We start from the raw sequence: 17,135 nt of genomic DNA on the forward strand, positions 1-17,135 counted from the left end.
TAGCCTGGGCAAGTAAAAAAATTAAAGGGGCTATTCTTCCTCAAGCTCTCCATTTTTGGGGTTCAACCCCTAAGACTTTTGTTGGCACCTTCTGCTGGTTTACGTGACTACTATAGCCAGTCTGTGACCTCAATGGTTACAAGAAGGGGGAATGCTAATTTCACTGTGGATGCAGTCATCCCCGGACATCGGATCTCACCACACTCTATACCTGGTAAGGACTGGTATTTTTACATGTGTCACTCTATTATCTCACATGGCATGGGCTTTTTTGCTGTGCAGAAACTATTAGGTCACCACAGTTAATGGATCTTGATTAGAGATGAGCGAACATACTCGTCCGAGCTTGATGCCCGTTCGAGCATTAGCGTACTCGAAACTGCTCGTTGCTCGGACGAATACTTCGCCCGCTCGAGAAAATGGCATCTCCCGCCGTTTTGCTTTTTGGCGGCCAGAAACAGAGCCAATCACACGCCAGGAGACTCTGCACTCCACCCAGCATGACGTGGTACCCTTACACGTCGATAGCAGTGGTTGGCTGGCCAGATCAGGTGACCCTGGAATAGACTAGCCCCTGCCTGCGCTGCTCGGATCATTCTGTGTCTGGATGCCGCTAGGGAGAGAGCTGCTGCTGGTCAGGGAAAGCGTTAGGCTGTTCTATTAGAATAGTGTTAGGCAGGAGTGATTCTACAAGAACCCAACAGCCCTTCTTAGGGCTACAATAACGTTATACATTTTTTTTTTTTATTTGCAGCTAGTACCATATTGTGAGGAATTTGCAGGGGGACTTGCTACCGTTGTGTTTAGCTCTTAGTGACACACATATCCACCTCCAACACCAAAGTGGGAAAATTTATTAGGGGTTTGATTTCAATTAGGCACAGTCTGCCATTTACTTTTTATTTTACGTTTATTTTTTCATAACTCAGCGTCATCTCATCTGGCATAGCAGTGTGCTTTCATACTTGGCTAGAAAATAGCCATAGGAGAATCCAAACGGCTTACTTAGGCCTACAATAGCGTTATATATTTTATTTCTGGTTGATCTGCTGGTGGCTGTCCTTGCTGTAGTGCATCTACTACCATATTGTGAGGAATTTGTAGTGAGACTTGCGACCGTTGTGTTTAGCGCTTAGTGACGCACATATCCATCGCAAAGACCGAAGTGGGAAAATTTATTAGGGGTTTGATTTCAATTAGGCACAGTCTGCCATTTACTTTTTATTTTACGTTTATTTTTTCATAACTCAGCATCATCTCATCTGGCATAGCAGTGTGCTTTCATACTTGGCTAGAAAATAGCCATAGGAGAATCCAAACGGCTTACTTAGGCCTACAATAGCGTTATATATTTTATTTCTGGTTGATCTGCTGGTGGCTGTCCTTGCTGTAGTGCATCTACTACCATATTGTGAGGAATTTGTAGTGAGACTTGCGACCGTTGTGTTTAGCGCTTAGTGACGCACATATCCATCGCAAAGACCGAAGTGGGAAAATTTATTAGGGGTTTGATTTCAATTAGGCACAGTCTGCCATTTACTTTTTATTTTACGTTTATTTTTTCATAACTCAGCGTCATCTCATATGGCATAGCAGTGTGCTTTCATACTTGGCTAGAAAATAGCCATAGGAGAATCCAAACGGCTTACTTAGGCCTACAATAGCGTTATATATATTTTATTTCTGGTTGATCTGCTGGTGGCTGTCCTTGCTGTAGTGCATCTACTACCATATTGTGAGGAATTTGTAGTGAGACTTGCGACCGTTGTGTTTAGCGCTTAGTGACGCACATATCCATCGCAAAGACCGAAGTGGGAAAATTTATTAGGGGTTTGATTTCAATTAGGCACAGTCTGCCATTTACTTTTTATTTTACGTTTATTTTTTCAGAACTCAGCGTCATCTCATCTGGCATAGCAGTGTGCTTTCATACTTGGCTAGAAAATAGCCATAGGAGAATCCAAACGGCTTACTTAGGCCTACAATAGCGTTATATATATTTTATTTCTGGTTGATCTGCTGGTGGCTGTCCTTGCTGTAGTGCATCTACTACCATATTGTGAGGAATTTGTAGTAAGACTTGCGACCGTTGTGTTTAGCGCTTAGTGACGCACATATCCATCGCAAAGACCGAGGTGGGAAAATTTATTAGGGGTTTGATTTCAATTAGGCACAGTCTGCCAGTTTCTTTTTATTTTATGTTTATTTTTTCGTAACTATAGGATAGCATCGTTTGGTTTTAAAAACTAAAAAACACAAACACAAAAAAAGTTAAAAAAAAATTAAAGTTAGAACTTTAATTTTCAAAATGTTTAACCCGAGGGCTAGGGGTAGAAGACGAGGGCGGGGACGTGGGCGTCCAACTACTGCAGGGGTCAGAGGCCGTGGTCCTGGGCGGGGTGAGACACCAGCTGCTGATGAGGGAGCAGGGGAACGCCGCAGAGCTACACTCCCTAGGTTCATGTCTGAAGTTACTGGGACTCGTGGTAGAGCACTGTTGAGGCCAGAACAGTGCGAACAGGTGATGTCGTGGATTGCCGACAATGCTTCAAGCAATTTGTCCACCAGTCAGTCTTCCACGCAGTCCACCCATGTCACCGAAATCGGCACTCCTCCAGCTCTTGCACCTCAGCCTCCTGCCCCCTCCCAGGAAAATTTGGCATTTGAACCGGCATACTCTGAGGAACTGTTTTCTGGACCCTTCCCACAGTCACAAACCACTTGTCCGGTTGCTGCTGAGCAATTTTCCGATGCCCAGGTTTTCCACCAGTCGCAGTCTGTGGGTGATGATGACCTTCTTGACGTAGTGGAAGAAGTGTGTAAAGAGGTGTCCGACGATGAGGAGACACGGTTGTCAGACAGTGGTGAAGTTGTTGTCAGGGCAGGAAGTCCGAGGGGGGAGCAGACTGAGGGATCGGAGGATGATGAGGTGACAGACCCAAGCTGGGTTGAGAGGCCGGGTGAACACAGAGCTTCTGAGACGGAGGAGAGTCCTCGACCAGAACAGGTTGGAAGAGGCAGTGGTGGGGCCAGACGGAGAGGCAGGGCCAGAGCAGGTGCATCAGCGCCAAATGTGTCACGTAGTGAAGCTCCTGTGGGGAGGGCTCCCGCGGCGAGGGCTAGATTTTCAGAAGTCTGGAGGTTCTTTAAGGAAACACCGGATGACCGACGGACTGTGGTGTGCAACCTTTGCCAAACCAGGATCAGCAGGGGTTCCACCACTACTAGCTTAACTACCACCAGTATGCGCAGGCATATGAATGCTAAACACCCCACTCAGTGGCACCAAGCCCGTTCACCTCCGGCCGTGCACACCACTGCTCCTTCCCCTGTGTCAGCTGATAGTCAGCCCCCTGCCCAGGACCCTGGCACAAAAACCCCATCGTCGCCTCCATGATCCTCCACAGCATCCACCAGCGTTCAGCTCTCCATACCCCAGACGCTGGAGCGGAAACGGAAATATAGTGCAACCCACCCGCACGCCCAAGTTCTTAATGTCAAAAAGCCAGAAAAAGCAGTGTGTCACTGACATAATGGGTTCAGAAAAACATAACAAATTTTATTTGTATCAAACACTGAACACAAACACATATCTAAAATCAATTAAAATTGTACCGAAGTGCATACAATTCTCTACCATGTTGTGCACTGTAGTTGGTGCAGAAACAAGACACCTCCTGAATGGGCAAAATATACCCAAGCCACCCCTAAGTATTGAAAAAACAGGTATAAAGTGCAAATGCATATATCAAGCTGCCATAGAAGTAAATGCTAGGTAAATGGATGCCTACAATGCAATCATAGTATACATTCAATACAGGTAACCCTAGTGCAAAATACAGATAACCTGGCAATAAGCCAGTAAAATAGCAGCATACAAACAGGGTGGTAAAGTGGTCAGGAGGTGGAGGGCTCCCCACGCGTTACGTCTCCAACTGGAGACTTCCTCAGGGGTAAAAGAAGCCCTTAATGTCCACATCTCCAGATTGCTTAGCCTGGAGATGCTGCCCTATAGGCTAGTAGAGACCGAGGCCTTTTGCAACCTCATGGCGGCGGCCGCCCCTCGGTATTCGGTCCCCAGCCGCCAATACTTTTCCCGATGTGCCGTCCCAGCCCTGCACCAGCACGTGTCAGACAACATCATCCGTGCCCTGACCAACGCCGTTTCTGACAAGGTCCACCTGACCACGGACACGTGGACGAGTGCTGCCGGGCAGGGCCACTATATATCGCTGACGGCACATTGGGTTAACTTGGTGGAGGCTGGGACCGAGTCTGACCCTGCGGCTGGTCATATACTGCCGACGCCGAGGATTGCGGGGCCTACCTCGGTCCAGGTCTTTCAGGCCTACTATGCCTCCTCCTCCTCCCACCCCTCCTCCACCTCCTCCTCCGAACTACCATCCGTGGGCATGGCGCCATTAGTCGCTAGCTCTAGGCACAGCAGCAGTGCCGTCGCTAAGCGACAGCAGGCGGTGTTCAAACTGCTGAGCCTAGGCGATAAAAGGCACACCGCCCAAGAGCTATTACAGGGCATTCCACATCAAACTTGTTAACTTTGTCGCCACCCTGCTGTGTAATCCACAAAATATACTGGCAAACTTTTATCATTTACCGATATTATTTCAGCGCTTCTTGCGCATCTGTTTACATTCCCCTCACCCGCCATATCCCAAACTTATAAGAACGCTACTACACTTGATCTTATACAAAAGGTTCTTAGAAGTGCTGTTTGGGGAGTAGCCTAGAGAAAGGGGCTTGGATTGGCGAAAGCTCGCCTGGAAGCGGAGCGCCAGCTCCATCCCAAGATCCAACTAACATAGTTTTAACTGCAGCACCTTTAATCTACTACTAGTTCACTGCCTCCATAATAATAATAATAATAATCTTTATTTATATAGCGCCATCATATTCCGTAGCGCTTTACAAATCATAGGAAACAAATACAAATGTAATGTAACAGAGCACAACATTTGTATGGAACAACAGGAGTGAGGTCCCTGCTCGCCAGAGCTTACGGTTTATGAAGATGATGGGGTAACACGAGGTAAAAGAATATTTAATGGTCAAGCCATTCTTCTTAGGGAATAGAACAAAATATAATAAATGGAATTGCTGTCGCTTGAACCACTCAGCCGTCATCTTATATACCAGGTCCAGGGTGAATGGGACTGCAGAGAAGTCTGGTGCCTGTTGGTTGCTGGATAACAGATGGGAGGACGACACAGGACGGGTTAGTAGAAGAGTTAAAACTTCATGCAGTTAATGAGTGTTATAGGCTTGCCTAAAGAAATGGGTTTTAAGAGCACGTTTGAAACTTTGGAGGTTAGGTATTAGTCTGATAGTCCGGGGCAGAGCATTCCATAGAATTGGTGCAGCTCTAGAGAAGTCTTGGAGACGCGAGTGGGAGGTCCGCACTAGGGTAGAGGTTAATCTAAGATCACTGGCAGATCTAAGAGCACGGGTTGGGCGATAGACTGAGATAAGAGAGGAGAGGTAGGGGGGTGCAGCATTATACAGAGCTTTATGGATGAGGGTTATTATTTTAAACTGTATTCGAAAGGAGACTGGCAGCCAGTGCAGCGACTGGCATGAACTGTAGGCATACATGGTCCCCTTATCAAACGAGCTGTGTCAGGCAGAATTTTGGGTTGTTTTCATGGCTTCCACAACAAACTTGTTAACTTTGTTGCCACCCTGCTGTGTAATCCACAAAATATACTGGCAAACTTTTATCATTTACCGATATTATTTCAGCGCTTCTTGCGCATCTGTTTACATTCATCCGCCATATCCTAAACTTATAAGAACGCTACTACACTTGATCTTATACAAAAGGTTCTTAGAAGTGCTGTTTGGGGAGTAGCCTAGAGACAGGAGCTTGGATTGGCGAAAGCTCGCCTGGCAGCGGAGCGCCAGCTCCATCCCAAGATCCAACTAACATAGTTTTAACTGCAGCACCTTTAATCTACTACTAGTTCACTGCCTCCATACATGGTCCCCTTATCAAACGAGCTGTGTCAGGCAGAATTTTGGGTTGTTTTCATGGCTTCCACATCAAACTTGTTAACTTTGTCGCCACCCTGCTGTGTAATCCACAAAATATACTGGCAAACTTTTATCATTTACCGATATTATTTGAGCGCTTCTTGCTCACCTCCTTTGGTTCCTCTCTGCTACCCATTGGTTTTAAGCCTGAGTCCATTTGGGGTATGTTGCCAAGACACTCTCTAGCTTGCCGCTGCTGCCGCTGCCTCTGCATGCCGTCCCCTATAGTGTCAGGGTCAATTATTGGATGTTTTAGATGCTATCTAGCTTCATTCTGTCACTCTGTCATGGCCATGCTGTTGCCCATAATTTTGGCATAATGGTGCGTTTAAGCAGCCTCAGAGGCATCCATGCATGCTGCCCCTGCTGTTTCCTGTCCATTTCCGTGGTGTTTCTGTTACGTCTTTGCCTGTATCGTCTTCTGTCCGCGGTATACGGCTTAGAAGGCGTTGAGGTTGTTCAGTGTTCCTGTGTGTGAAATGGGACTGAGATTGCTGCAGGGTTGATTGTTGCACCACACCCGCTTCCCTGCAGTCTAGCAACAGTTAGCCTGCTGTGATTGACAGATCTCTCCTCCAGTCACCTTGAGGGGAGGTTCCCCAGTCACCTATATTACTTCCCAGCACAGGTTCCCCAGCGCTGGTAATACTCGTATTTTCAGCTCCCCAGTCCTTTCAGCGTTTTGTTCTTACATTGACTTCTCTGGCATTCTGACTTTGGCTTTCGTTACTTACCTCGGCTTTCGCTTTCTGATTCTGCTTATATATTGCTCTCTCCGTTGTGACCCGGTTTACCTGACTTCGCTACCTGTGTGTATTGTTTTTTTGTCGTGTTCTTTGTCTGCACTGTGGCCTAGGAAGGGATCGTCTTCGTGGTTGTCCCGTATCAATAGGATACCGGAGGCAAGTAGGCAGGTGACAGCATTGGGGGGCTCAGACTTAGGGCTCACTGTCTGGTTTGTTGCCCCTGTATCCCCGAGCCATCATTACAGTTTCCATCCTTTTCTGAGGTTTCCAGGTGTTTGGCCAAGCTTCCCTGTGCAGAGCCTTGGTCCCCTTGAAAAATGCTCGAGTCTCCCATTAACTTCAATGGGGCTCGTTATTCGAGACGAGCACTCGAGCATCGGGAAAAGTTCGTCTCGAACAACGAGTACCCGAGCATTTTAGTGCTCGCTCATCTCTAATCTTGATCCTTCATTCTTACCAGTCCTTTTCTATACTACTTACATCCAGGCATGACTGCTCTTTTCTCTGTGCACCATCATTGTAATATCTTTATGTATTTAACCATGTTTATGTGTTGTGACATGTATCAATGTTAATAAAGATTGTAATATATTTCATTCTTATCTGGATGTTATAGTTTTGCCTCATTTTTTTCCTCTTTTGAGGAGTACAATAGGTTATATAATTTCACTGTGGGAAAAGAAAATGACGGTAGATAAGTTCCTCTTATATTTTTTTTTCCCTAGATAGGGTCGCCTATGGCTGCATTTATACGACCGCATGATACGGTGCCATACACGCGTGGTACCGTACCACTCCGTACATGGGGAAAAGATAGGACATGTCCTTACTTTTCCTATTTTATGGGCCGAGGGTCGTGTTTCTATATGGAGAGGGTAGGGGTCACCCATCCCCCTCTCCATGGTGCCGGACATATGCTTCCCCGGCATACGTCAGTGTATATACTTAAGATGGCGCCGGCATCCACACAGCCAACACCTTATATCCAGGAAGAGAACAACATTCCTGATTCCAAGAAGGCTTCATCCCTCATATCGAAACTCAATGCCCAGGACATTATCTGTCCAGATACTGGAACTGACCAACCAGGGCACATCGGATGCTAGACAAATTTGCTTAACCCTTGCCCACTATGATGTATAACCACACCTTTCTCTCTTCTGTATAAAAGCTACAAACACGGAAATAAAGTCAATCTTGCTGTCATGAAAGCTAGAGTGCAGAGCTTGCTTAAGATTAAAACCTGAATAATCTTATTTCAGATTTTATCTTGAAATCGTGCACACTTGCTCTATCTAATTTGGAGGTGACTGACTGGACCGGTTAATTGTCGATTACGACCCTGACAAATTGGCGCCCAACGTGGGGCGTGGCCTGAGCCTCTGAGCCCCCGGGGACCCGCACTAACACCCGGTGGATGACCCCTGACGCTCCCGGGGGAGATCTGATCAATCTCACAGGAACACGGTAAGTCTATGTATATAATATATATATAGTACTTATCTGTGTATCCGAGGGCGTGAGGTAGTAGTCTCCGGACTCTACGGGTCTGCGGGGTGACTGTCTGAGTGGTGGGCTCCTCTTTGTCTCAGCGCTACGCTCAGAACCGTGACACAGCAAGGAAGACGATTTAGTTTCGTTTTCAAACACCACCCCCGCTCCATCAGTCACTCTGATAATTTCTGCCCGGACAGTGAAAGTAAATTTGTGCGTTGCCGTCTGGTTATTTAAAGTTGTATTGTGATCAGGAAAAGAATATTTAGAGACGTAACTAAGTAATGTCTAGTGACATCGGCCGTCAGAGTAGAGAAATACGCCATGACGGGTGTCTAAGCCTGAAATTAGGCGAGTAGGGAGTATAACCCAGTAGGAACTTCTCACTAGGAGAGTTACCTGCATAGAGTACCGTAGTGGATACCGTTATTCTGGTTGGGGACCAGACCACCGTGTTAGCCTGTATATTGGTTAGGACAGAGTAACACCGTGGCGCACGTGTGGAAAGGATTTTGATTTAACGGGGATCGCTGTGTTGAGCGAGTGGCCACGCCAACATAGTACTCTATTTAGTTAGACCAAATGTTACGTCTCATGAGAAAGGAACACAGCCTCCCCCCGGGGGCACAGACGGCAATTCAGATAGTGGAGCGGAGAGAAGGAAAGAAATATGTGAAATATGCAAAAGATTTGTACAAGTTTGTAGAACAGCCAAGGTCAGGGAGATTACAGCCCACACTGTGGAAGACCATCTTACATGGTAGTAAAGGGTCCTTAGAGGACAAGGGGCTGTTAGACTCCGCACAAGCCCACTTTAGGGTAGCGAAGAAGTTGAAGGAAGAAGGTTGGTCGGAGGTGAAAGGAGAAGGTGGCAGTGAAGGGGCAGAAATGATTTACGGATATGTAAAATGTGAATCACAAAGTGTTAAAAATTGTAATGGAAAAAATGTATCTAAAATGGCCGCAGCTCCTTCTGGGGCGCCACCGCCCTATAATGGCGCCGGTTCAAGTCCGGAAGGGTGGACATGTGACGTATGTGGAATTCAGAACCCGGATGGGGTGGAGACTTGTCGTTAGTGTGGTGCTCCACGCCCACATAGACACACCCCCAAATCCGGAGGAAGTGGGGCATGCCCCACTTCCTGCAGCGGCCATCTTGGTACTCCTGCAGAGGCCCAGGTGCAGCCACTGTATCCACTTCTCACTTCTTCCGGGGCCTACTACCAAGGCCCAAGCGCTTCGGAAGAAAGTTCATCTCACCCCTCACAGGCGCTAGGTCTGTTTGTAGTCCAGAAAGACACCCGTGCTCACAAAAAGCGCGACCAGGATCAGCCGGCCCCTCAAGTCCAGATAACCCCTGAAATTTTGCAAGAGTCCCCACTCTATAATCGCTTACAAGATAGACGTGCCGCTATAGCAGACAGCGGAGATGAGTGGGAAACTGACCCAACTGACCCTTCCAAGTCTGGGGCCCAACTCTCTACCAAACCTTCACACACCAAGTCCCTTCAGCCTCCACTGCTTACCCCACAGGCACCCCAGGGGGGGACAGAGGAACAGTGTGGACAGCAAACTACCGAACAGTGGAATCCTAAATACACGATCTGTCTTGACACATTGCAGAACACGCAAGTTATCGTCACGGGGGGGATAGGTGACATTACCACACTCAGGGTGGGAGCCATAGTCAACCCTGCTAATCCACACCTGAAGCATGATGAAGGACTAGCCAGACAGATAGTCCGAGAAGGAGGCCAAGGCATACAGCAAGATTCTGATCTGATCACTAGTGACTCCGGCGCTCTCCCAGTGGGGGGTGTTGCCCTCACAGCCGCTGGGGCCCTCCCATGTGATATTATAATACATGCTGTAAACCCTAGGTGGGATGGGGCCAGCCCTGAAGATTGTGCTGCCGCTCTCAGAACTGTGATCTTCCGGTCCCTGGCCGCTGCTGACCAAGCATCTGTCCGTTACATGCCGCGCCGCACCATAGCCCTGCCACTCATCTCTTCAGGATCATACGGATACCCTTTGACAGAGTGCATTCAAGCGCATCTCAGGACTATCAAAGAGTATATCATCACACAATCATCAATAACCCTCACAAAAGTGCTTATAGTGACCAAGTCTCCATCCATAGTGAAGACCCTGCAGTCCCAGATGAAGAAAACCACAATCACACCCAGTGTTCCTACGCTCCCTGACCTAAACATGACTACTGTCACGGTAGAAGCTCCCCTGAAGAGCAAGACCCTCACCAGTGAACCTACAAGGTACGTGGCTTTCACACCCACGCAACTGGACACTATCATCAGTAAACTCCCAGACCCGGATAAACACCCTATGCAGTTTCTGCGGAAGTTGGAGCAGAACCGCCAGATCTATGGTGCCACCTGGAGGGATCTTTACAATATGGTTACTGTTAAAACTCCTGACACTTATCTGCAGGTCATCCTGAAGTACCTGGACGCCTCGGCAGTACCGGACCAGGACAGTTACCAGTCGGGGTTGGAGTTCTGTTCCCAGATGAAGACATGGGCACAGGAATGCCTCACCGACCAGGCAGGTTCTATCCAGGACGTCCAACAAGAAAAGGATGAACCGGTGGACAGGTACTCCACCAGACTGTCTCAACAGTTTGAGGATCTTGGATTCACCCTTCACAATAAGATCCAAGCCCATATGCTTGTAAAGGCCCTAGTGGAGGGCCTCCAAGATGAACTTAGAGACAAAGTTCTTGCCACTCGTCCAGAAATCCTATCCGCAGGATTCAAGGATGCTGTAACCATAATCAAAGGATTCCAGAAAGCTCAACATAAGGAGAAAGACAAGAAGAAAAAGAAAGTGATGCTGATGACCACCACTTCAATGGACAGCGACTCAGATGAAGAACCGGTCCCTGCCCCTATTATGGTACAGCAAGCCCCTACAGGCCCACCTATGCCTGTCAACTACTACCCTCAGCCACCAGTACCCCATGCATCTTATCCGTGGCAGACACCACAACAGCAAGGGCCCTTTGGATTCAGCGACCAGAGACCTCGCCCGACCTGCTGGAATTGTGGAAGACAAGGCCATGTCAGAAGAGACTGCAGGTTCAGACCTGGTCAACGCCCCCGAGATGACTACAGACCGCGCCAAAGTGGACCCAGGTCTGATGATTATAGAGGGTCCCAGAATAGAGCCAGATCTGATGACGATAGAGGGTTCCGGAATGGACCCAGACCTGATGACTATAGAGGATCACATGATGAACCCAGATACCAGGACCAAAGGTACCAAGAACCAAGACCACAGGATTCAGGATCTCCCCACAAATTATGAAGTTCAGGCCAACCTGTGCCCTGCTTTACAAACGCTTCAAAGCTTTACCCTAAAACAGCTTGTGGATCCATTGTCCTCCCAGTGGACGGACACCCCACGAGATTTCTAGTGGACACAGGGGCGGCCACTTCGGTTATCTCCTCACCTAACCTCCCAAATACTGTGGAACTGTCTGATGACTTCTTGTCCTGTATTGGCATTACTGGCACCACTGTTGAGTCTCCCCTCACTATTCCTGTACCCGTTGGACCTTTCCCTGATGTCATGGCTCGCTTCCTGGTCTCAGATACTTGTCCCGTCAACCTCTTGGGGGCAGACCTTCTCCAATGTCTCAGAGCTTCTATCAATTATACCCCCCAAGGTCTTCAACTTGAATTACATGACCCCAGGTCAGAAGAGGGAACTATGGACAGATGTGTATTTAAAGCTCTCCCTCTGATGCTTCAGCAAATTCATCAACCTGATTCCCTCTATGGAGTCCCGGACCGGGTCTCAGCCCAACTCCCTTCCTCACTCTGGTCAACTGGACCTGATGACGTAGGACTTCTACCAGTCCCCCCAGTGATGGTATATCTAAAAGAGGGGGCTCAGCCCCCGAGGATACCTCAGTATCCTCTGAAAATGGCTCAAGAACAAGGCCTCTCCACCCAGATTCAGGCCCTTGTCAAGCAAGGTGTTTTGGTCTACTGTACCTCTTCCTGCAACACCCCATTATTTCCTGTCCAGAAGAAGACCCCCAAGGGGTCACCACCCAAGTACAGGTTAGTCCAGGACCTCAGAGCAATCAATGCAGCTACTGTATTGGAAACTCCGGTGGTACCCAACCCCAACACTTTGCTGGCCAGCATTCCACCCTCTGCGAAGGTTTTCACGGTCATCGATCTTGCTAATGCCTTCTTCAGTGTACCCTTACACCCGGAGTGCCGTTATCTGTTTGCCTTTACCTCCTGTGGAAGCCAACTCACTTGGACAAGGTGCCCACAGGGTGCCCAGAACAGCCCTAACCAATTTACTCAGGCTATGAAGACTGTGTTGTTTCCCTGGATTGCTGAGCATTCACAAGTTACTCTCCTACAGTATGTGGATGATCTTCTCCTCTGTGCTGACTCCAAACAACTGCTGGAGCAATTGTCTCTCCTACTGTTCCTCTCTACAGCCAACTGCAAAGTTTCCAAGGATAAAGTTCAATGGTGTCACGCAAAGGTCATTTTCCTTGGACATTGTGTCTCTCAAGGGGCCAGACACCTCACCGAAGACAGGAAATCGGCCATTGCCAAATTACCATTTCCTTCCACCATTAACCAACTCCAGTCTTTCTTGGGACTCATCACCTACTGCAGACAATGGATTCCGGATGCATCCAGGCTTATGCAACCCTTGTATGACTGTTTAAAGTCAGGAGGACCACAAGGTGCTTCACCTCTGGTCCTCCCATATCTACAAGACTGTCATCACCAACTGAAGATGGCCATTTCCAGAGCGCATGCTTTGGGACTTCCAGACTATACCCAGCCCTTCAACCTGTTTGTTTCTGAAAGTGAAGGACATGCAACTGGCGTCCTGGCGCAACAACATGACGGGAGACAACGTCCTATTGGATACTACTCTTGCCGTCTGGACCCTGTGGCCAGAACATCTCCTACTTGTTTGAAAGCAGTTCATGCCGCCCATGCACTTCTAGACAAGACTGCTGACATCGTCCTGGGACATGACCTCATCATTCAAGCCTCACATGATCTGGCGGCAGTCCTTTCTCAGACCCAACCCAGACATCTGGCCCACCAGAGACACCTCAGACTTCAGTGTTCTTTACTTCTGCCTTCCCATATCACCTTCAAACGTTGTTCAGTCATCAATCCAGCCACTCTCCTTCCACATTCCAGGGGGGAAGAAGGTGACTCAGAAGTTGCTCCAGAAGTTGAAGATCCTCATGACTGCTTACAAGTTCTTCTTGATGACACCTCAACGCCTCCAGGGGTAACTACCCAGGAATTACCCCAACCTGACCTTGAACTTTGGACAGACGGCTCCAGGTTTGCAGACCAGTCTGGAAGGTACCATACAGGTTATGCGGTAACCACTGAAACACAGGTGGTGAAAGCGGAAGCCATACCAGCCTCCATGTCAGCTCAAGAAGCCGAACTGATAGCCCTCAAGGAAGCCTGTACTTTGGCCAAAGGGAAGACTGTGAACATCAGGACTGACTCAAGGTATGCCCATGGCATTGCCCATGATTTTGGAATAATCTGGAAGAACAGAGGCTTCATCACAGCCGCACGTACCCCAGTGAAGCATGCAGACCTCATCAAGAGCCTGATGGAAGCTCTACAACTGCCTACCAAGGTGGCAGTGATCAAGGTAAAAGCTCACGGAAAAGTAAACTCCAAAGCAGCTAGAGGAAACTACCTGGCTGACTGCACAGCCAAAGAAGCTGCCATGGGGAATGTGTCATCCGAGTGGCTGGAAAGGATTCCGAAGGAAAAACAAGAGATAACCTACCCCTGTATGGTGGCCACTAGAGCCCAGAAGAAGAAAGAAGAAGAAGAGAAGATTATTTCTCCTACCCTTGCTCAGCTACAAGAGGAACAAAAGATGGCCCCAGAAGAAGAACATAAAGCATGGAAAACATGGGGTGCTGCTTATGAGAATGGACTCTGGACAATGCAAGGACTTGCCTGTCTCCCTAGAAAGTTGTACCCCGCCATTGCTGCCTGGGCTCATGGGGTAACGCACAGAGGAAAGAACCAAGCACTAGGCTATGCCAAGAAGATGTATTTTGCTCCAGGATTATCTACAGCTGTGAATGCCTACATCAAGGCCTGTTCCATTTGTGCTACCTGCAACCCAGCTCCCACAACCAAAGTGCCCTACCAGCACCTGGCCAAGTCAGACTACCCTTTCCAAAGGATCCAAGTTGACCACATTCAGCTTCCCAAGTCAGGAAGATATGAATATGCCTTAGTAGCTGTGGACATGTTCTCAGGATGGCCAGAAGCCTACCCAGTTGTCAACATGACTGCCAAGCTCACAGCCAAGAAACTGATTACTGAGATTGCCTGTAGATTTGGAGTACCTCAGGTAATAGAGAGTGACCAAGGACCAGCCTTCACCGGACAAATCTACACTGAACTATGGCAGATGCTAGGAGCTAACATCGGACTCCACACGCCGTATCATCCTCAAAGCTCAGGAAAAGTTGAAAGGATGAATGGGACTTTGAAGAACAAATTGCTCAAGATGACACAAGAAAACCCTAAGGAATGGCCAGAACTCTTGCCCATTGCCCTGTACCATGTCAGACATACCCCACAAGCCAAACACGGTCTCACTCCCTATGAGATTCTGTTTGGGTCACCTCCTAAGTTGTCAGAAGTTAGGGAGCAGCAGTTATCTGAGGGGATGGATAAAGTTGTTAAGTTTGTTGTCCGTCTGTCTAAAGAACTGTCTAACACACATTCTGCAGTCTCTGCTTCTATTCCTGAATCCACAGGTGACACGGTCCACGACTTCCAACCGGGTGACAAGGTGTATGTAAAGAAACATATCCGGAAGAACTGTCTAGACCCGAGGTTTGACGGTCCATATACTGTGATTCTTGTCACCCCCACTGCGGTTAAACTTGAGGGGAAAACCACCTGGACACACGCCTCCCACTGCAGAAGAGACCCGGCCTCACCATGAGGAAACATATCCTTTCTGGTTGCATAACTATCCTTGTTCTATGTCTCAGTGTCAGGGGATCAATTATTTTCTGGGTTAACACAACCTCTTCATTTCAAACTTATAGCTTTGATTATTGTGATGTTGTAGATTGTAAGAGTAGGGGAACTACCAATAATTATTGGTTTTCCGCCTATGTAAAGGGTCAGTACTATTTATGTGTCACTCGCCCCGGAAATGAGAATTGTCGCTATTGGTCCGATGTGGGATGGAACACGGGGAAGAACTGGGGGTACGCCCCCCAGGAGGCAAGAAACAGGAAGGATAAACAGGGGAAGTCTTTACTCACCCGACTGACCCTAAGCACTGGTCAATTAAAATTCTCTGGCTGTAACCGCCAAGCCAACTGCTTGCCTCTGTATTTGAATCTGGAAAACCCACAAGTGGGAGACCTGGGTAAATATGTCCTAGGTTGTCATGTAGGTAGTTTGAACCCAGAAGTAGGCCACATATATCTACGTGATGTGAGGGAACGTCCCGTAGCTAAGCCAAAGGCACATCCCACAACGGCAGCTGAAGGATCCCTCCAGCGAGCAGTAGGGGAAGTTATCCCTATACCGGGCCTCAGCTGGGAGCAAGTCTTTTCCATTGAAACAGGAACTGCCCCCAGGAAAAACTTATGGCTGGAATGGGTCAGGTACTCTGTAAGAGCCAGTAACATGACAGTAGGATGTGTAGCCTGTGCTGCTGCCAATCCTCACTTAAGTACTACCCCTTTCCCTATACCACAGAATGATTCATTAGTGAAGTGCCTTATGACTCTACTAAAAGGGGGGGCAGATACTAAGTGTCCTCAATATCAGCCGCTTGTCACCAGAAAACCCAAAATAAGGCCCCCAGGAGAAATATATGTACTTCCGGCCAATTATACTTGTTTCAATAATAACGACCGATCAGGGATCTCTTTGGGGATATCTGCAGATGGATTTTGTGTAGAAAACTCTACTGTAGACCGTGACCTATTGACCAATCACACCGGTATTCTAATGGACTGCTACTGGTTATGTGGTAATGGTAGATTGAGAAGTAAGTTGCCCTCCTCCTGGAGAGGACAATGTACTCTAGTTAAACTCGTTCTCCCCTTCAAAATATTACCTTGGGACCCCAAAATAAAAGATGAAAGGCCAAAAAGAGCCATTGAGTCCCTTAAAGGATATAAGGAAGACCATGAAGTGTATATTGATTCTATAGGAGTCCCAAGGGGGGTCCCTAATAGATACAAAGCCCAAGACCAAATTGCTGCAGGATTTGCCTCTATCATTCCTCAAATTCAGATCAACAAAAATGTGGATTGGATCAATTACATCTATTATAACGAACAGAGATTTGTAAATTACAGCATTGAGGCCTTTACAGGTATAGTCGAAGAACTAGGCCCTAATACTCGAATGACTCTCCAAAATAGAATGACCCTTGACATGATTCTAGCTGAAAGAGGAGGAGTCTGTGGGATGATAGGAGAAGAGTGTTGCACTTATATCCCCCAGAATAGTGGTGCTGATGGCAAAATCACGGTAGCACTGAACAGCCTCAAAGATTTGGCCTTAGAGATGAAGAGAAATTCAGGAGTAGATACCTCCTGGGCTGATTGGCTACTAAACTGGACTGGAGGATGGAAAAAGTTTTTCCAACAAATAGGTGTAGTTCTGCTGGGAATGTTTATCCTTTGCCTTTTCCTTCTTTGTTGTTGCATCCCGGTTTACAAGTCTTTGATCAGGCGTATTGCCGAAATGAAGTCCAATATTTTGATGGCCCAGGAAATGGAGGCCCTGATGGGAACGGAAGAAGAAAAATTTACTGATA

At 47.7% G+C, this 17,135-nt stretch overlaps 2 protein-coding genes across 2 annotated transcripts in view; one reads left to right on the forward strand and one right to left on the reverse strand.

Annotated features, from left to right (window-relative positions):
• The window catches only part of LOC140075314 (carboxypeptidase O-like), a 48,330-nt gene that overhangs the window by 12,382 nt on the left and 18,813 nt on the right, over positions 1 to 17,135 (reverse strand). The gene's annotated exons all lie outside the window — the stretch shown is intronic.
• On the forward strand, positions 10,121 to 11,627 carry LOC140075313 (uncharacterized). Its single transcript, XM_072121022.1, has 2 exons — positions 10,121 to 10,137; positions 10,169 to 11,627. Coding segments are annotated over exons 1-2 (1,446 nt in total). The 5' UTR covers positions 10,121 to 10,135; the 3' UTR covers positions 11,613 to 11,627.

The sequence above is a fragment of the Engystomops pustulosus genome, chromosome 8 (genome assembly GCF_040894005.1).
Source record: "Engystomops pustulosus chromosome 8, aEngPut4.maternal, whole genome shotgun sequence".
NCBI lineage: Eukaryota > Metazoa > Chordata > Amphibia > Anura > Leptodactylidae > Engystomops > Engystomops pustulosus.